Source organism: Rhinatrema bivittatum, chromosome 7 (genome assembly GCF_901001135.1).
Source record: "Rhinatrema bivittatum chromosome 7, aRhiBiv1.1, whole genome shotgun sequence".
NCBI lineage: Eukaryota > Metazoa > Chordata > Amphibia > Gymnophiona > Rhinatrematidae > Rhinatrema > Rhinatrema bivittatum.
In genome coordinates this window covers 238,640,321-238,661,284 of record NC_042621.1, presented here as the reverse complement: position 1 = coordinate 238,661,284, position 20,964 = coordinate 238,640,321, and the positions used below count along the sequence as shown (strand labels likewise).

The following is a 20,964-nucleotide window of genomic DNA, read 5'->3' as shown; positions in this document are numbered from 1 at the left end:
CCTAGTTGGACCCTTAGTTGGGTGCCTAGATTGGGGTTCAGTGGTTAGTGACGTTTGAGGCTTGCGCTTACCTATACGCACAATCTAAGTGGTCTTGAGGGTGCTTGGTTTTTGGGCGCTTGTCGAGGCACAGGGTTGGATGTTGTAATGCAAGATGCACGGAAGCAAGAGACGACAGACAGGATTCTAAGGAAGCCATCCCGAAGTCACTTCAGGCAGGCCCTTTTATTGTCCTGCATTACATATTATTTGCGTATACAATCACATCATTGATGATAACAATACTCTCGGAGACATAGCTGCTACGGATTATTATGATTAACTCATGTTGCTATCTTTGTGAGAGAAAGCAAGCATTCTGTGTTAGGGCAAAGGTTGTTTGTGCTAAGAGCAAGGTCTGTAGGAATGCAGACACAAACAGGCTCAGTGTCTGTTCAATGCAGATAAGCAAGTATTGATGCAAGCAGATTCAGATTGTGGTTTGCCAGCCAAAGAGAAAAAGTTTACATCTCATCCTTTCCTTTATATTTTAAAGGAAATCTTTACGTAGTGTTTTAGGTAAAAGTATGTGAGCTAGGTTGAGCAATCATTGAATACAGCAGCAGCAACATATTAAAATAACCATGCAAAGTAATACAATGAGAATTGTCTTTCTGATGAGACCTCTTCTTTGAGGAGTTTTATGGATTTAATCGTACGGTCGAATAGGGCTGTGGTCCAGTTGGCAAGGGTGCGTAAATCTCGGTAGTTTAGTGCTGCCCCTATTGGGGGAAACAGGCCCCTGTAGACCATGGTGCCTGTGCCTTGCCCTTGCCCAATTGGGTTTTGAACTGACTCTCTCCTGTTTCTGATTCTACCCTTAGGCAATTTGGTAGTAGTATAAAAGGATGGCATGATGTAGCCTAGAGTACATCTACCTGTCCATCTTGCAGGGATTCTCATATAAGCCCTGCGTCCACACAACATCCAGATGCTTCCCAACAAATTGGTGGATGTGTTTTGCTTGTTTTGGGTTTGTCTTACCATTTGTGCTATAGTGTTACACAGATTGAATCCTTCCGTGGTTGTGGGAGTGGGGCAACCCTGTCCAACTGAACACCCTGTGAGCTGATAGTTACATATACATTTTGTGAAATTGTGCATCTAATAAAGGAAAATACTGATTGCAATCTTTGAGCAAAGGGGTAATACTTTCTCCTCTAAGCAAGGGAAACACATCTAGAGCAAAACAAACGCAAAGAGAAAATCAGGCAAAAAGTAACAACAGTTCAGTTCATAATGATGGCTGTAGGATGTCCTCTGTGGCAAAGGCATGACTTCTGTGGTAAAGGCATGGAAAAGGCTTGATGGGATGATTTCTGAAAATCAATGGTGTATTCAGTTCTTTCAGTATTTCTTGTATATCAAAGCATAGCCCATTAACTCTTTAAGTGAGATATGTGTGTTTTGTGGATCAAAAAACCTAATATGAGAGATTCAAATTCAAATTAATTAATGAGAATATTTCATCATGGCTATAACTCTACTATTACTAATCTATATAATGTTTTCCCACGTTATTAAATAACAATGAAGAAACAACTTAAGTGTACAGACAATTACATAAAAACATATATTTCACTCACAGCATTCTTCAGGTGTCAGGACATACACATAGCACAAAAGACAGAAGACAAAACAATGAGCACATATTTTTGAGCTAAAAAAAATTAAACCAAAAAGTGGTTGGAAAATGTTTGGCAAAAAGTGTGGAAAATGTTTGGAAGATGTTTAAAAAAAAAAAAAAAAAAGTTAGGATCGATCCAGTAGAAAACAAAAATCAGAATTCTGTTTAAAAATGAAAAAAATAAGGTGCAAAGTGTTCATCTTCACATCTCTCATGGCGGGAAGGCTGTCAATCTGGAAAATATCAAAATCTGGCACACAGCAAAAAATTAAGGTAATGATTAAAGTGAAATTTTTACTTTTTAACCTTTATTGTCCTGCCTTACATATTATTTGCGTATACAATCACATCATTGATAACAACAATACTCTCTGAGACATAGCTGCTACGGATTATTATGGTTAACTCATGTGAAATTGTTGTGAGAGAAAGCAAGCATTCTTTGTTTAGGGCAAATGTTGTTTGTGCTAAGAGCAAGGTCTGTAGGAATGCAGACACAAACAGGCTCAGTGTCTGTTCAATGCAGATAAGCAAGTATTGATGCAAGCAGATTCAGATTGTGGTTTGCCAGCCAAGACAAAAAGCTTACATCTCTACAGTTAGATGCTTAAATTTTGAACGCCTATTTATTGCACCACAAATATAGCTGGACGCACACTTTTAAGCCACCTGGTAGAGCGTATTGTCAGTTTGATGGCTCCTATAGCGAAGAAGCCTAAGCGCCTTACTCTCTGTGCCGCTTGCATATTTGGGCATCTCAGCCTGGTGTTCCCTCTGACTTCTGTCAGTACTGCTTGTAAGCTCAGGGGGAATTGCCTTTGTCTGATTTTTACTAAGCCCAGTTCTTCTCAGCCTGATGAGGATCTGGGTAAAGATGTGTCAGAAGGGGGCGCCTGACTTTGGAGCTCCCCTAACTGGTTCATCAGTGGGGGAAAGTAGTTCAGTAAGCACAGGAGAGGTGCCTCCTGGTTTTGGCATGGATCCTTCTACCTTTTCTTGGGTGGAATTTTTTCAAGGATTACAATCTTTTCTTCAGGCTCAGTCCTATGCCCTAACCAATCTTGCTAAGTCAGATTCGCAGGTAGTGAACTCCTACTGTGGTTCTGGGTCAAAATACGCCTCGATCGGCAGCAGGCCTTCCCAATAAGGACCGGGATGGCATGGATGACGAAACCGATCCTTACTCCTTTGAGGATAGGAAAATTCCTCCGGGATTGGGGCCATATAGAACTATATTGTGTCTTTCATAAACGTGAGTTTACTGGCTCTTATTTCCCAGATATTCAAGATTCTGAGAGTACCTGAGGTTGAATCCATGTCTGAGCCAAAGAAAGATTCCATTTTGATTTCTTTGCATGAAGTCTCATGTTTTTTTCCCTATTGAGGCCATTCAAGAATTAACTGATCTTGAGTGGAGCGCTCCGGAAGCTAATTTCAAAGGGGGACGAGTCTTGGAAAGACTGTACCCCCTGGATCCAGCTGCGAGAGAGCAATTAAGCTTTCTGAAAGTGGTTCGGTTATGAGTGCAGTCACCAAGTGGATTATTCCTGTAGAGGGAGGAGCGGCCTTAAAGGATGCTCGTGATAGGAGAATTGAAGCCATCCTTAAGCAAGCATTTGCAGCAGTGGTAATAACTTTGTAGATGGCTTCATGTTGTTCCCTGGTGGTTTGCTCTTGTTTACTTCTCTCTCAGGAGGTCAGTGAATCTGGTGTGAATTCCAGGGCAGTGATGGAACCAGCTGTTGCATCCATCGGTCTCAGACGGCTTCGACCTCTGTGCCTCAACTTTCTTCCTTCTCTCTCCTCAAGCCTTGGGAAGATGGCTGCTGCTGCGTCTTCATGTCGCTATCTCCGGCATCCCCGCAACAGCGACGGTATTTGCCATGGATTTCCTGAGGGCCTCCTAGGGTGCGCACGCCACCCACATCTTTATCCACGTCATGGCGGGAACCTCAGGGGCGTCCACTCTGAGTGATGTCACGACATCTGGGTATTTAGCCTGCCCTTCATTTGCTAACAAACTGAGTTAGCAAGGATTGGATTGGAATGCCTCCGATCTAAGCTGCTCTGCCGCTTCCTTGCTGCCGCAGGTAGCCTTCTCTCTTCCCTTCGGGGTAATTCATCACTAACCTGAGTACCCGCTCCTTGGGGGCCCTTATGCTCTCTTACAGGTACCTATCTGGGATATCGGGTACTCTCCCCTCGAGGGCCTGCTCTTCCTACTCTGGTGCCTTACTAATCTACTTCTGCCTGCCAGGATCTTCATCAATACAGCTATCTACTTCAGTGAGTAACTAACCTTATTAGTCTGTCTCACCTTCAGCGCTCAGAGTCTGCATCCGGGACTTTCCTCTACTACCCTGGGCTGCCTACCATCTACTCGAGTGTGGGACTGGTCTCCTCTGCTGAGGACCCCTGGACTGCTTCTTCTAAGTTACCTCACTGCCTCTCCTGGGCAGTACCACCGAGCTGTATAGTAAATTCAAATTCTCTGTGTTTGCGTGTATAGAGTCTAGCCTAGTACTGTGGCTCCTCATGGGGCTCCTTCCCGGTTATTACCATCACCGCAGTACCAAAGAATCCACTCCAACACCTCAAAACCATAACACCAGCAGCCGCCTTTTTTGCAGATGCAGGATACGATTTGGTCCGCACCTCATCCTGGAGAGATGGCTTCAGTAATAGTGGCCAGGCATCCATTATGGCTGAGAAATTGCTCGGCTGATGCAACCTCCAAGTCTAACATTACGAACATTATTGGCCAATTTCTCCAACTCTTTCCCAAACAAGGCTCGCTCTTGTTTGGGAGCGAGTTGGAGAAAATGGCCAATAAGTGGGGAGAGTTCCCAGTTCCTCAGTTGCCAGAGGATAAGAAGCAGACACCACGCTCCTAAGGAATCCAAACATTTTCGACCCTATAGAGGAGTGACCTTTCAGGGGACTCAACCTTTGGGTTGGTCTCAGTCCTTTCGGCCCACCCAAGCCTCCCAATGAATGTGTGCCGACTCATCCCTGAGAACAGGAGATGGGGGGCACCTCTCTCTCTCTTATTAGAGGTGGGTCAAAATCATGTCAGACTAGTGGGCCCTGGAGGTGATACAAGATGGATATGAGCTGGAGTTTCGCAGTGTTCCTCAGGACGTGTTCATCGTGTCTCCCTGCCACTCGCTGCAGAAGAGGTAGGCAATGGAGTGTACATTGTCAAAGCTCCTCAGTCTGAGAGCTGTGGTTCCAGTGCCCGTGTCTCAAGAAAATACTGGCCGATATTCCATTTATTTAGTTGTGCCCAAGGAGGAGGACTCTTTAGGTACCATCCTGGATCTCAAAGGGGTCAACCGTCATTTGCAGCTGATCCATTTTTGTGTGGAAACCTTGTGCTTGGTGATGATGGAGGATTTTCTGACGTTCTTGGATCTGTCAGAGGCGTACCTACATATTCCTATCCAGCTAGAGTATCAACATTTTTTGCAATTTGTGGTTTTGGGATATCATTATCAGTTTTGAGCACTACCTTTTGGTTTGGCCACCTTGCCCACTGTGTTTTCCAAAGTTATGGTGGTGGTGGCAGCAGAGTTGAGAGAGAATGAAATTCTGGTCCACCCATACTTGGACGACTGGCTGATTCAGGCCAAGCCTTTGGAAGAGAGCCTCCTTGTGTCACGTAAAGTGATCTCCTTGTTGCAGGAACTCGGTTGGGTGGTGAACCTGGCCAAGAGCAGCCTTCAGCTATCTCAGTCGCTAGAGTACCTCTGTGTTTGCTTCGGCATGAAGCAAGGCAGGGTGTTCCTGCCAGAGGGTTGTATTTAGAAGTTAATGGCACAGGTGTGTCTATTGATGAACACAATATACCCGACAATGTGGTCCTATCTACAGGTGCTCAGTTTGATGGCAGCAACACTGGAACTTGTGCCATTGGTGAGGGTGCATGTGTGTCCTCTTCAGTGCACTCTGCTGTCTCGTTGGAGCCCACAGTCTCAGGACTATTCAATTCTGCTTCACCTGCCAATGAAGGTCTACATACACCTGTAGTGGTGGTTAAAAGCGGATCATCTGAGAGAGGGGATTTCCCTAAACTCACCGGACTGGCTAGTACTCACGATAGATGCGAACCTCCAGGGTTCGTGGCTCATTGTTGGGAGCCGACAGCTCAAGAGCTCTGGAGTGCAGAAAGGTCTCTTTGGAGTATCAATCATCTGGAAGCCAATGCGGACCGATTGCAGGGTCGAGTGGTCCGAATAATCTTGGACGATGTAACAACATTGGCTTACATTAATCAAAAGGGAGGAACCAAAAGCCAGCAAGTGTAGCAGGAAATAGCCCAGCTTATGGAATGTGCGGCAGTGCATCTTCAGGAGATCTCAGCCTCGCACACTGCAGGAAAGGACAGTGTGAGAGCAGACTTTCTCAGCAGATAGTCTGAATCCAGGAGAATGGGAATTGTCAAAAGAGGCATTTCAGTGGATCGCTGGGGCCTTCTGTTTATGGATCTACTAGTGACTTCTCGCTCTGCAAAGTTTCCTTATTTCTTCAGTTGCAGAAGAGATCCAAAGTCCATGGGCATCGATGCCCTTGTGCAAGAGTGGCTGGAGAGCAAGCTACTGTATGCTTTCCTCTGTGGCCCATGCTGGGCAGAGTGATCCGGAAGATCGAGAGTTCAGGCGGATGGTGGTTCTGGTGTCATCAGATTGGCCCCCAGAGATCATGTTACGCAGATCTGTGAAGGCTCCAGTTGGATTCCCAACTCTGGCTCACAGGGATTTGCTGCGACAGGGGCCTGTTCCTCTCTATGATCCGACTCAATTTTGTCTTAAGGTGTGGCCATTGAGAGGGCTCGTTTGTTGAAGCATGGATTTTCTATGGCATTGATTACCACCTTGTGGCAAGCAAGTTTTTCACTTCCCTACTTATGCGTGGGTTTGGCGAGTGTTTGAGGCTTGGTGTGTAGAAAAAGGTAGTGTTCCTCATTCAGTTAAGATCCCACTCATTTTGGAATTTTTGCAGGATGGATTGAGTAAAGGGTTGGCCCTTAATTCCTTAAAGGTATAGGTAGTGGCTCTTGTCTGTTTCAGGGGTCAGGTGAACGTAGACCCTTGTGGGCTTATCCAGATATGGCCCATTTCTTGAAAGCAGTGAAACATCTTTGTCCTCCCTTGTGGTTACCAGTGCCCTTCTGGAGTCTTAATCTGGTTTTGGATTTTTTTACCAGGCCCCACTTTTTGACCGATGTGTAACCTCTCCGTGCAGTTAATGACCTTGAAAATGGTTTTTCTTGTGGCAATTTGTTTGGCGCTTAGAGTCTGCGAACTGCAGGCCTAGTCTTGCCGGGAACTATTCCTTCGAGTGACTCCGGGGTTAACACAGCTGCGTATTGTTCCTTCCTTTTTGCCAAAAGTGGTCTTGGATTTTCACTTGAATCAGTCCATTTCCCTGCCTGGACAGGGAAAGATATGCGGAGGAATATTGTCTGTTGTGGCCCTTGAATGTCAAGAGACATATCGTGAAGTGTCTGGAGGTCTCTAAACCTCTCAGGAAGATGGATCGCTTGTATGTTCTGCATGGTAGAAGTAAAAGGGTGAGCCGGATTCGTGGGCTACAATAGTTCACTGGATTAAGGAGGTAGTCACGGCTGTATATATGTGGATGCTGAGCAGACGTTGCCTAGTCAGATTAGGGCTCATTCCACTACGGCTCAGGCAGTGTCATGGGCAGAGGTTTGATTATCTTCCGTCGACAATTGCCAAGAGGCCACGTGGTGGTCCTTACACACATTTTCCAGATATTGTCATCTGGATGTGCAGGCCTGAGAGGACACAGCCTCCCGCTCTGTTCGGGAGTGGCTTTGGTACATCCCACATTTTTTGGATCCAACTGTCTAATCGCTAAGAAATGAGACATTGCTATGTACCTGATAATTTTCTTTTCTTTAGAATAGACAGGGTCCACTTTCCTGCCCTTGGCTACTGGTGGGTTGGGTTATTGTCCTGTGTGTCTGTGGGTTCCAGGGGTTACTCTAAGTGTTAATCCAGTCCTAAGACTAGTGTTAATACATTTTTTGTCTGAGCTCAGTGTTTTCCTGTTGAGTGTTGAACATAAGAAATTGCCATGCTGGGTCAGACCAAGAATCCATCAAGCCCAGCATCTTGTTTCCAACAGAGGACAAACCAAGCCACAAGAACCTGGCAATTACCCAAACACCAAGAAGATCCCAAGCTACTGATGCAATTAATAGCAGTGGCTGTTCCCTAAGTAAACTTGGTTAATAGCCGTTAATGGACTTCTCCTCCAAGAACTTATCCAAACCATTTTGAACCCAGCTACACTAACTGCACTAACCACATCCTCTGGCAACAAATTCCAGAGCTTTATTGTGCGTTGAGTGAAAAAGAATTTTCTCCAATTTAGTCTTAAATGTCCTACTTGCTAACTTCATGGAATGCCCCCTAGTCCCTCTATTATTCGAAAGTGTAAATAACCGATTCACGTCTACTCATTCAAGACCTCTCATGATCTTAAAGACCTCTATCATATCCCCCCCCCTTCAGCCGTCTCTTCTCCAAGCTGAACAACCCTAACCTCTTCAGCCTTTCCTCATAGGGGAGCAGTTCCATCCCCTTTATCGTTTTGGTTGCCCTTCTCTGTACCTTCTCCTTCGCAACTATATCTTTTTTGAGATGCAGCGACCAGAATTGTACACAGAATTCAAGGTGCAGTCTCACCATGGAGCGATATAGAGGCATTATGACATTTTCCGTTTTATTAACCATTCCCTTCCTAATAATTCCTAACATTCTGTTTGCTTTTTTGACTGCTGCAGCACACTGAGCTGATGGTTTTAAAGTATTATCCACTATGATGGCTAGATCTTTTTCCTGGGTGGTAGCTCATAGTATGGAACCTAACATCGTGTAACTACAGCAAGGGTTATTTTTCCCTGTATCATCACCTTGCACTTGTCCACATTAAATTTCATCTGCCATTTGGATGCCCAATCTTCCAGTCTTGCAAGGTCCTCCTGTAATGTATCACAATCCACTTGTGATTTAACTACGCTGAATAATTTTGTATCATCTGCAAATTTTATAACCTCACTCGTAGTATTCCTTTCCAGATCATTTATATATACATATATATATATATTGAAAAGCGCCGGTCAAAGTACAGATCCCTGAGGCACTCCACTGTTTACCCTTTTCCACTGAGAAAATTGACCATTTAATCCTTCTCTGTTTCCTGTCTTTTAACCAGTTTGTAATCCACGAAAGGACATCGCCTCCTATCCCATGACTTTTTAGTTTTCGTAGAAGCCTCTCATGAGGGACTTTGTCAAACGCCTTCTGAAAATCCAAATACACTACATCTACCGGTTCACCTATATTCACATGTTTATTAACCCCTTCAAAAAAAAATGAAGCAAATTTGTTAGGCAAGACTTCCCTTGGATAAATCCATGTTGACTGTGTTCCATTAAACCATGTCTTTCTATATGCTCTACGATTTTGATCTTGAGAATAGTTTCCACTATTTTTCCTGGCACTGAAGTCAGGCTCACTGGATTGTAGTTACCCGGATTGCCCCTGGAGCCTTTTTTAAATATTGGGGTTGGAATGGTTATCTGTTAATAATAACATTTTGCTAGTTTGGCCACAGTTGGCTTTTACAGAAAATACTGTGGGCTGATGTGTCTGCAGGAGTATATATATACTATGATGTCACCTTTGCTCAGTCTCCATCTTCTGGTAGAGGTGCATAAGCCATTTGTTCTGGATCCACTTGTCTATACTAATGAAATTATCAGGTAAGTAGTAATTTCTCAAAACAGAATACAGTTTAAATATATAGAAGATATCAATATAATACAATATCAATTTAATATCAATCATAATACAATTCAAAATGTGTGTTTTTTTACATACAACAAAAATATCAATACCTACTTTTAGCAATAAAATACCTGTCCTTTCAGTGAATAAGTACACCATCTCTGAGTTAGAAGATTGCATCTCTCAATATGCCCTGGCAGGCATCAATCTTAAGATGTATTTGAAAGCCTCCTTGTTAGGGCATTTAACAGTATTTTGTAAACTACTTAGAGTGAAACTTGTAAGGGTACAACATTGCATTCAGTCTACACATTACCAAACATTGTCTTACACAGCCTATCATTGGGATCCAAGTTTTGAATTCTGTGCTGTGCTGCAGAGACTATTTGGATAATACCAAACTATTGCCCCTTCCTGATCTCTCAGCAATCTTTTTTTTTTTTTTTCTTTTGGTGTATCAACAGAGCTGTACATTTCTATCTTCTGCTAAATCTGGAATAATCTACCAGTCAAAATTCGACTAGAAATAAATAGAATAGCTTTTAGAAAAAAAAGTCAAAACATGGCTTTTCCAACAGGCTTTTAATCATGGTGACAGTAATTGTGAAACAAGAAACTAAATGCTGATAAATGCAAAGTGAGTCAGTCACAGTATTGAATGTTACTGATTATTTGTCTTTGTTAGGCCATTTTTATTAAAAAAAAAAAAAATTGAAATGAAGCTTTTAATGTTTTAGCATTGTCTGTATATTGTCTGTAATCAAGATTTTGTTATAAATGTTTTTATGAAACCATGTAAGCAGATATGACAGTCCCCACCAAATACCAGTATAGAAATTTTAATAAATAAATCATTTTATTTCTGGCATTCTAATAGGGTTAAATAATCCATCCTTCCCCTAGATTCCATATCACTATCTAAAAGGAACTGAGGATAGTTGTTTAAAAGAGCTTTAATGCCACCTAGTGGCAAAGTTTGTGAAAATTCTATTTCTAGAATAAGAGAAGTGTCTTCTAAACTAGTATCTGAGCTATGATATGACTGATCTCGATAACTATTAGAATACTATCTTTGTAGAATTGCAGTTACAGGTAAGTAATCAACTCACTTCTCTTCTGAAAGATCTTTTACCTTTTAGACTCTTATACAGTATGGGGCGGATTTTAAAACCCCTGCATGCCGGCGCGCGTAAGTCCCGGGGCTTTCGAAACGGGGAGGGAGGGGGCGTGTCCGGGGGCGTTCCTGAAACGACGCTGTGTTTCGGGGGCGGGCCTGGGGGCGTGGCACCGGCCCGGGGGCATGGTCGAGGCCTCTGGACCACGCCCCTGGGACCGGAGGACGGAGTGGGGCTGCCGGCGACGCGCGCAAAGTTACGCTTTCAGCAGGCGTAACTTTGCCGACAAAGGTAAGGGGGGGTTTTAGATAGGGCCGGGGAAGGGAGGGGAAGGTGGGGGGAGGGCGAAGAAAAGTTCCCTCCGAGGCCGCTCTGAAATCGGAGCGGCCTCGGAGGGAACAGGCAGGCCGGCTGGGCTCGGCGCGCGCAGGTTGCACAAATGTGCACCCCCTTGCGCGCGCTGACCCCGGATTTTATAAGATACGCGCGTATCTTATAAAATCTGGTGTGCTTTTGTTCGCGCCAGTGGCGCGAACAAAAGTACCAGCGCGCGTATTGTTTTAAAATCCGCCCCTATGTATAAGGAATCCCTCATGTTATTCTGAAGTATTTTCTAGGGTAGTGGTTACTAACTGGTCTTCAAGAGCCACAAACAGGCCTGGGTTTCATTATATCCATAATGAATATGCATGAGAGATTTGCATGCACCAGCTTCAGTGTATACAAATATTTAATGCATATTTATCATGGATATCCTGAAAACAAGGCCTGTTTGTAGCCCCTTGTACTAGGTTTTCTGTGCTGCATGGGCAACAGTCTGGCTTAGAACTGCAGAAGGCAACTAATCCCAGAGCTATTTCTAATGCAGATTTTTAACTAGTTACTAAACTGGTATTTAAATCATCTTTCTTTTCCAGCCCTTTAACCTCCCTTTTTCAGAGGTTGTAGGTGCAATATACAGAACACTGCTAGTTCTGGCCAATCCAATAGCAGGAGTCAGAGCCAGGAAAAATAATTGAAGAAATTCTATTAACTTTTAAGAATGAATTTGTTCCTATATATTTATCAAACTGTCCCTGCCCCCACCCCTTTTTTTTTTGTTTACATTTTTATTAGCATTTACATCATTACCAAAGAGAGAAATCACAGGTATTCATGCATTTTAACAGAATTTACAAGTTCAAGGAGAAAAAAAGAAAAGAGAACGATCATCTGATTATATAAAATACATAAGAAGTCTACATCTTAAGTGATGGGAGAAAAACCAAACAAAATAAAATAAGCATTCATGAAAAGAGAACTTTATCTCTAAGTCTCCATTTCTTTGTAAACCTGTGTCCCGGTATCAGCAAGCAAAGAAAAATTTAATTTTCCAGAGTCTTATCAAGAAGAAATCTCTTTAAATGCAAAGGTTAAAAAAAATACTTATTCCCCTGGTAGGTAACAATACACTTTCATGGAAACTTCAAAAAGAAAGAAGTTCCCAATGCAATAACCCACTGCCTCAGCTGGAGGAAAGATTTCCTCTTAAGTTGGATCACATGGACAACATGAAGAAAAATGTGAATGTTCTGCCCACAAATATATCTTTCTTAAACTTAAAATTGCTTAAGAACCAAATCCTTATCAACTGTTAGAGGAATAGTAATGAGTGTGGCCCTTGACAAGATGATATCCTGAGACAATTCTAGGAAAGTAGTCAAGTTAACTATCATTAGTCACAGCAGTTGTATCTATTTCTGCCATCGAACTGACCCTTCTTTTTAATGCAAATAAGGCTTTCAAAACAGAAAATGTGTTTATTTTCATTTATTACAATTTTTTCTTGCAGAATAAAAGCCGTCCCCATTCTCGGGGTGAATATAATGTTTACAGTACCTTTCAAAGTCATGAACCTGAATTTGACTACTTGAAAAGTCTAGAAATTGAGGAAAAAATTAATAAAATTAGGTGGCTACCGCAACAGAATGCTGCTCACTTCTTACTGTCTACCAATGGTAAGATTATTTTCAGATACTTGCATATTTAATTCCTTACATTATAGTCATTTAAGATAAAGGCGCATTTCATGATGAAATGTCTCTTCTGGAAAAAGTGACAAACTTTTTTTTTTTTTTTTTTTTTTTTAAATCAGAAAAACTTCTTGTGGGGCTGGGCCAGTGGCTCAGTGGAGAAACTGGAATTAATTCCCAGATCCATTTTTCCACTCTCCAGGCTGGTGCTGCAAAGGAAGGCCCAGTCATTATGAAATAGTGGACAGATTTAGAGACCATGATTGCAGGGTTCCTGAGGAACTGTCACTGCACTGACTGGGCTATCTGAGTTGGAAGGATAGAAAAAATGAAAAATAAGGGAAACAAAATCCTTGGGTAGTTGTGAATTAAAGGCTCATGTCACCAGATCCCAGCCTAGCTAGAAGCTTAAAGGAGCAGGAGGAAACTGTCAGGCACCCTCTCTCTATGCCATTCCCTCCAAAACAAGAACATTTACTGTGTAGCTAGATACCATTTAAAAAAAAATGCATTATTGGATAAAATTAGTATTTCAAAAATGCTGCTATAGGACTTGACTAATTTGCATTTTTGCTTGGGATAGCCTGCACCGAATGGCAGTTGCTGCTGCCCTTAACATAATGCTTGGGGGTATCCTGCATGGAGCAGCAGTTGCTACTACCCTTAATAGAAAGCTTGAGAATAGCCTGTATGGAATGGCATTTGCTACTGACCTTAACAGAAGGCTTGGGGATAGCATGCATGGAGTGGTACTACCCTTTAAAAAAAAAAAAAAAATTACCGTATTTTTCACTCCATAAGACGCACTTTTTTCCCCCCAAAAGTGGGGGGGGGGGGGGGAGGCTATCGGCCTAGTAAGGGCAAAGGCTATCGGCGCCATTTTGAATACTGGCAGCCGACGGCCCGAGTGCAGGAGATCACTCCCGCACCCCTGCTGGACCACCAGGGAGTTTTGGCAAGTGTTGGGGGGGGGTCAAGAGGGTGGGGGGTTGTAGTTAATTAACTTTAAAGGGTTGGGATGGGGTGTTTTGTTTTGTTTTTTGTTTCTTTTCCCAACAAAGGGAACGATAAACGTTTTCTGATCTGGGGAGTGGACAGAAATGGCCCTCCCCAGACCCGAAAATGAAATGGGGACCAAAAAAAATGTTATGCCCTCCCCTAATTTGCTCCATAAGACGCACAGATGCCCAAGAACAGAGCCGTTTTAGCACACCATTATTATTATTTTTTTAAAATTTTACTGCTCTGAATCCTAGGTGCATCTTATGGAGCGAAAAATATGGTAATTAAAAAATAAATAAATTGTAAAGAGAACTTGCTGGGCAGACTGGATGGACCATTTTTGTCTATATACTGTCATTCACTATGATGTCATGGTGAATTTCAAGCTAATTTAATTGTGTAAAGCAATTGATTTGTGTCTGACAAATTACCAAGTATTTTGTAAGAGAATAGTCCCTGTGATCTAGTTTACCAAAAGCTGTTTCAGACTGCAGAGCACACTAGAATTTGGGTTCTCAAAATAGTCAGAAATACTAATTTTTCTAGGTCTGTTTTGTCAGACTGTAAGAGAGATACCCTAGCACTGTCAAGAGGCAGGTGAAGCTGTCTCTCTTAGCAAATTCTATAGAATAATTATTGCTTTAGACCAGTGCATGAGAGAAAATTTGCATGTTATGGATGCAGTGTATGAAAATTTTCTCTCATGCATATTCATTGTGGATAGCCTGAAAACCCGACTGGCTGGGGGGGTCCCCAGGACAGGGTTGAGAACCACTGCTTTAGACAAAGATTGGATGCACCAGCCCAAAGATGAGGCTCCTAACTTGCTAATACTTCAGAAACATACATGTACCAATTTATGCTGTGGGTGACCTGGCAAAAGATTTCTTGTGCTTTGAGTATATGAAAACTTCCAGAATGGCATGTCTACCTGTTGGGTATATTGAGACACAAGGAGATGGTTTCATGTTTATAATTGATTGTTTTATACATTTTAACTAATAATTTATAAACCACTTTGATGGTATCACAGAATACTAGTAAATCAAGAAAAATATATAATGTAATAATACCTAATCAACTGCATCATTCATCAAAATACATTATGGCGTTAACGCACGTGAAAAACTGTAGTGCACAGCGCAAATGCAAATGTTTTGGGGAGAGCGGGATTGGAGAGGAGTTTTCGGTGGGAATTAGTTAAATTAGGGGCAACATCGCACAGTGCAATAGCATAAAACATGCTATCGCATGGTTTTAACCCTGGAAATAACTACACCTTTTTCCCTGGTGTTAAGCTGTACGATATGCCCAAAATGGCCATAACGCAATTCGCGATAAATTTTTGGAATTGTATTTTGGCCATTTCTTTGCTTGGGGAGGGAGAGGAGAGGGGAGTGGAGTGGATTAGAGAGAGAGCGCCTTTGGGGAGGGCCTCACTGTGTGCACCTATTTATTTCTCTATAGGAGGGCCACCTAATAGGTCGAAGTGAGGTGTTAGTGGTGGTTTAGGGTTTAGGGGCCAGTTTTGCATGTAGAGTGAGATGGACAACAGCACAGTACACCTTGGTGAAGATTTGACGTCATTTGGAGTGAGGAAATTCTATCAAAGATGACATTTTGTACTGTTATCTAACCTTAGCTTGATGGTACCCTTTTATAGAGTCCATCAAGCTAGGGTGAAATAACATAGTAGAAATTTCTTGTTTTTGAGACTTTTCTCACTCCAAATTACGGCAAATCTTCACCAAAATGTACTGTGCTGGCGGGTTGAGAAGCCCTTGCGGCTAGGCTCTGATCCAGGGCTAGTCTGGTTGGCTGTGCAGTAGAGGCAAAAATATGGAATTAGAAGCCAAATGTCCGATCTGGATTCTTTATTGGAATCCAGATCGGACATTTGGCTTCTAATTCCGTATTGTTGCCTCTACGGCCTGGTTAGATAGCCTCCCTTGCTGTTTTATCTGGCCGTGCGGTAGGCCATAGAGGCTGTTTTGCGTGCCGCAGACTGCCCTCTTCAGTTCCATTGGATCGTCCTTGTGCAGCCTGACTGTGTGGCTTTTTGGGCGCCTGGTTAGGTGCCTAGTTAGGCACATAGGAGCGCCTCCAGAGCACTCATTTGTACACGCACGCATGCCTTTTTTATGCACATACCTTTTTGCGCACATTATCTGAGCATACTGGGTGAGCTCAGTTTGGGCATTTATGTAGGCACAGTCTTATGCATCTGATCTGTGAGTTCCTAATTTTTTTTGAGTGCACAGGTGCCTGTTAGGGCATATTGACAGACTGATGGTGCCCATAGTGAAGAAACATAAGCATCTTGTCCTCTGTGTTTGTCATATTCAGGCATCTCAATCTGGCACTCCCTCAAATTTGTGTCAACACTGTTTGGAGGCTCTAGGGGAATTATCCCCTTCTGATTTTACTAAGTCTAGTTTTTCCCAGCCTGGTGTGGGAATGGAAAAAAGAGCTGCCAGAAGGATCTGCCTGATTTTGGAGCTCCCTTGACTGGTTCTTCAGTAGGGAAAGGTAGCTCAGTGGGCACCAAACAGTTGCCCCCTAGTTTTGGCATGGATCCTTCTGCCTTTTCTTAGGTAGAACTTTTTCAAGGTCTGCACTCCTTCTTCAGGTGCAGGCCCTGGCCAGTCTTAACAGTTCCAGGTTGCAAGCAATGAAATCTCGCACACCAGGTGCTGTGGGTAAGCATCTGGGTATGCCTGTAGCCGGTCTTCCCGATAGGGACTCAGATGGCACAGATGATGAAACTGATCCTTACTCCCTGGAGGTTGGGGAAATTCCTCCAGGATTGGAGCGCTATAGAACTATGTTGAAGTTCTTTCATAAAGATGAGTTACTGGCTCTGATTTCCTAGACTTTGAAAATGCTGGGAGTACCTGGAGCTGAATCCATGTCTGAGCCAAGGAAAGATCCCATTTTGATTTCCTTCCGTAAAGCTTCATGCTTCTTCCCTGTTATGGAGGCCTTTTGAGAATTAATTGATCTTGAATGGGGCCCCCAGAAGCTAATCTGAAAGGGGGTCGAGTCTTTGATCCAATTGTGAGAGAGCAGTTGCATTTTCCAAAGGTGGATGCCCAGGTGTGTGCTGTTACCAAGTGGACGATTATTCCCGTAGAAGGGGGAGCAGAATTGAAGGATGCACAGAATAGGAGAATTGAGGTTATCCTTAAGCATGCCTTTGAAGCAATGGCAATGAATTTTCAGATATCTTCCTGTTGTTCCCTGGTGGCTTGCTCTTGTTTATTGCTCTCTCAGGAGACTGATGAGTCTGGTGTAAATTCCAGTGATGGAACCAGCAGCTGCCTTTTTGGCAGATGAGGGCTGCGATTTGGTATGCATTTCGGCCAGAGGGGTGGCTTCGGTAATAGCGGCTTAGATGCCAGCTATGACTGAGAAATGGGTTGGCCGATACATCCTCGAAGTCTAACCTTACGAAATTGCTCTTTAAAAACTTGCTCTTGTTTGGGAGTGAGCTAGAGAAAATGGCCAATAAATGGAGCGAGTCTCCGTTTCCTTGATTACCAGAGGGTAAGAAACAGGTGCCACAATCCTTCAGCACAGGATGTTGTACTAAGGCGTTTAGACGTATTCGACCCTACAGAGGAGCACCCTTTCAGAGGACTCAGCCTTTGATCAATCTCAGTCCTTTCGTCCCTGGCAGCTTAGACAGGGCACAAGCTCAGGTAGTGGAGCACCCTGAGCCTCCCATTGAAGGTATGCCGACCCACCTCTGGGATCAGGAGATAAGTTGCCTCTCTGTTTTATTGGAAGTGGTTCGATCATGACAGATCAGAGGTTGCTGGAGGTGATGAGGGATGGCTATGCACTGGATTTCCGCAGTGTACCTTGAGACATATTTATGGTGTCTCCCTGCAACTCTTTGCAGAAGAGACAAACAGTGGAGGCTACGTTGTCAAGACTCCTCAGCCTGCAGGCTTGATTCCAGTGCCCATGTCTCAAGAAAATATGGTAACAACAAGAAGGGTGATGTAACAGTCCTTAACTTAATAAATATCAAAACATCACATAAGGACATGAAAAAGCATAATCTGCTCATTAATTGTAATTATTTAAATACTTCATAAATATTCTTTTGAAATTGATATGATTTATTACATATACATCTTATCATAAATCATCATATGTCATAAAATTATTGCATTAAGATGTTACACATGATTTATTATTTTTTAATTGTCTGCTATTTCTTAACATAGTGTGGATACCCATAACAATTCCCAAAAAAACATTTATCATAAATACCATAACACACTATCCCATAAAATGCACTACTCATTGACTCACATCAACCATACTATTATTAAAATACCCACCATATTGCACAATTCCCAAATACCTATTTTACATATAGAACGATTACAATATACAATATATGAGACAATGATCCCTATTATGATATTAATAGACATATACAATATCTATATTTCCTATTGATGTAGATCTTTGGTCCTTCAACATTCATTGATGATCCCCACGTGTTCAATATGTATTGTATTCTCAATCCCGACAAGGACCCTGTTTCGCAATTAAGCTTCCTCAGGGGTTGTATTTTACCACGATTTTATCTGACCCACTCCCTTTCTCATGGGAGCTCAATTCTCCAATATATTAAATCTTCCATTCACTCGTCGGTACCCACACTACCTATAATACAAATTATCAATGACTATACCATAAAAATTATTGAACATAAGAAATTATTGTAACTCTACCCATCTCATATATTGACAATAAATATATCCTAATAATATCCTAAACCATATACTCATACATCAATAGGAAATATAGATATTGTATATGTCTATTAATATCATAATAGGGATCACTGTCTCATATATTGTATATTGTAATCGTTCTATATGTAAAATAGGTATTTGGGAAATGTGCAATATGGTGGGTATTTTAATAATAGTATGGTTGATGTGAGTGAATGAGTAGTGCATTTTATGGGTTAGTGTGTTATGGTATTTATGATAAATGTTTTTTTGGGAATTGTTATGGGTATCCACACTATGTTAAAAAATAGCAGACAATTAAAAAATAATAAATCATGTGTAACATCTTAATGCAATAATTTTATGACATATGATTTATGATAAGATGTATATGTAATAAATCATATCAATTTCAAAAGAATATTTATGAAGTATTTAAATAATTACAATTAATGAGCAGATTATGCTTTTTCATGTCCTTATGTGATGTTTTGATATCAAGAAAATATGGGCCAATATTCCATTTATTTCATGGTGCCCAGGAAGGGGAGAGGGCTCTTTTTGTCCCATCCTTGGTCTCAAAGGAGTCAAGTCATTTCTGTATCTCGTTTTCTAATGGAAACCTTGCACTTAGTGATAATGGCAGTACAGTCGGGTGTTCCTGATGTCTCTGGATCTGTCTGAGGCGTGTCTGCATGTTCCCATCTGGCTAGGACATCAACAATCTGTACGTTTTACGATTTTGGGATGACATCAGTTTTGAGCACTGCCTTTTTATTTGGCCATTGCGCCCAGAACCTTTTCCAAGGTTATGGTGGTGGTCGTGGCGGCGGAGTTGAGAAAAGATGGGATCCTGGTCCATCCGTATTTGGATGACTGGCTGATTCAGGCCAAGAGTCTGGAAGAAAGCCTCCTGGTCTCATGCAAGGTGATCTCCTTGTTGCAGGAGCTAGGTTGGGTCATGAACCTGGCCAAGAGCAATCTTCAGCGATCACAGTTGCTGGAGTATATTGTTGTTCAGTTCGACAAGAAACTGGGCAGGGTGTTCCTGCTGGAGGGCCATATTCAGAAGCTGATGGTGCAGGTGCATCTATTGACAAACACAATACATCCAACAGTGTGGTCTTATCTTCAGGTGCTTGGATTGATGGCGGTGATCCTGGAGGTGATGACATGGCGAGGGCGCATATGCATCCTCTTCAGCGCACTCTGCTGTCTCGTTGGAGCCCACAGTCTCAAGATTCTATTCGGCTCCACCTGCTGATGGAGGTCTGCTCTCAACTACAGTGGTGGTTAAAAGTGGATCTAAGAGGGGGTTTCCCTAAGATCACTGGCCTGGCTGGTACTCACAACAGATACGAGCCTCCAGATTTGGGGAGCTCACTATCTGGAACTGACACAGCACAAGGGTGCCTGAGTGCAGAAGAGTCTCTCTGGTACATCAATCTGTTGAAAGCCCGTATGGTCCAGTTGGCATGCTTCAGTTCAGCGACAGATTGCAGGGTCTAGCGGTCCAGATAATTTCAGACAATGCAACAACAGCAGCATACATCTATAGGCAGGGAGGAACCAAGAGCCAGCAAGTGTCCCAGGAAATTGCCCAACTTATGGAATGGGTGGAAGTGCATCTTCAGGAGATCTCAGTCTCGCTATTTGCAGGAAAGGACAATATGAGAGTAGAAGGAGTCTGGATCCAGGAGAATGGGAATTGTCAAGTGAGGCTCCTGTTTTCTGGACCTGCTGGCAACTTCTCGCAGTGCAAAGGTTCCTCGATTCTTCTGTCGAAGGAGAGATCCAAAGTCCTTGGGCATTGATGCTTTCGTGCAGGAGTGGCCAGAGGGCAAGCTGCTGTAAGCTTTTCCCCCATGGCCTATGTTGGGCAGAATGATTTGGCAAATCAAGAATCATAGGGGGATAGTGCTTCTGGTGTAACCAGATTGGCCCAGGAGACCGTAGTATGCAGATCTACAACGACTCCTGGTGGAATCTCCATGCCATATTCTGGTGCACAGGGATTTGCTATGGCAGGAACCTATTTTTACAAAGATTCAAATTGATTTTGTCTTACTGTATGGCCCTTGAGAGGGCTCTGTTGCTGAAGAGTGGATATTCTGCTGCTCGTAGTAAAGTGTTTGCCACCTTACTATGAGTGAGAAAGTTCTCCACTTCCTTAGCATATGTGCGGGTTTGGCGAGTGTTTGAGGCTTGTTGTGAAGTTTGAGGGGTTCTTCCTTGTTCGGTTAAGTTCCCGCTCATTTTGGAATTTTTGCAGGATGGATTGAGTAAAGTGTTGGCCCTTAATTCCTTAAAGGTACAGGTGGCGGCTCTTGCCTGTTTCCGAAGACAAGTGAATGGTAAGCTCTTGTTGGCTTATCCGATGTGACCGGGTTTTTTTGAAAGGAATGAAGCATTTTCTTCCTCTATTATGGTTATTGGTGCCCTTGAGGAGTCTCAATCTAGGTTTTTTTTTGTTTTGTTTTTTTTTAGCAGGCCCTACCTATGCATAACCTTTCTTTAAGGTTACTGACCTTAAAAACAGTATTTCTTGTTGCAGTTTGTTCTGCTCGTCGAGTATCTGAGCTACAGGCATTGTTT

At 42.7% G+C, this 20,964-nt stretch overlaps 1 protein-coding gene across 1 annotated transcript in view; it reads left to right on the top strand.

Moving 5' to 3' along the window:
- PPP2R2D (protein phosphatase 2 regulatory subunit Bdelta) overlaps positions 1 to 20,964 on the top strand; it is a 231,782-nt gene that overhangs the window by 129,942 nt on the left and 80,876 nt on the right. The window contains exon 4 of the mRNA XM_029609992.1: positions 12,433 to 12,598. Within this exon, the coding sequence (XP_029465852.1) occupies positions 12,433 to 12,598 (166 nt within the window). The remainder of the gene's footprint in view (positions 1 to 12,432; positions 12,599 to 20,964) is intronic.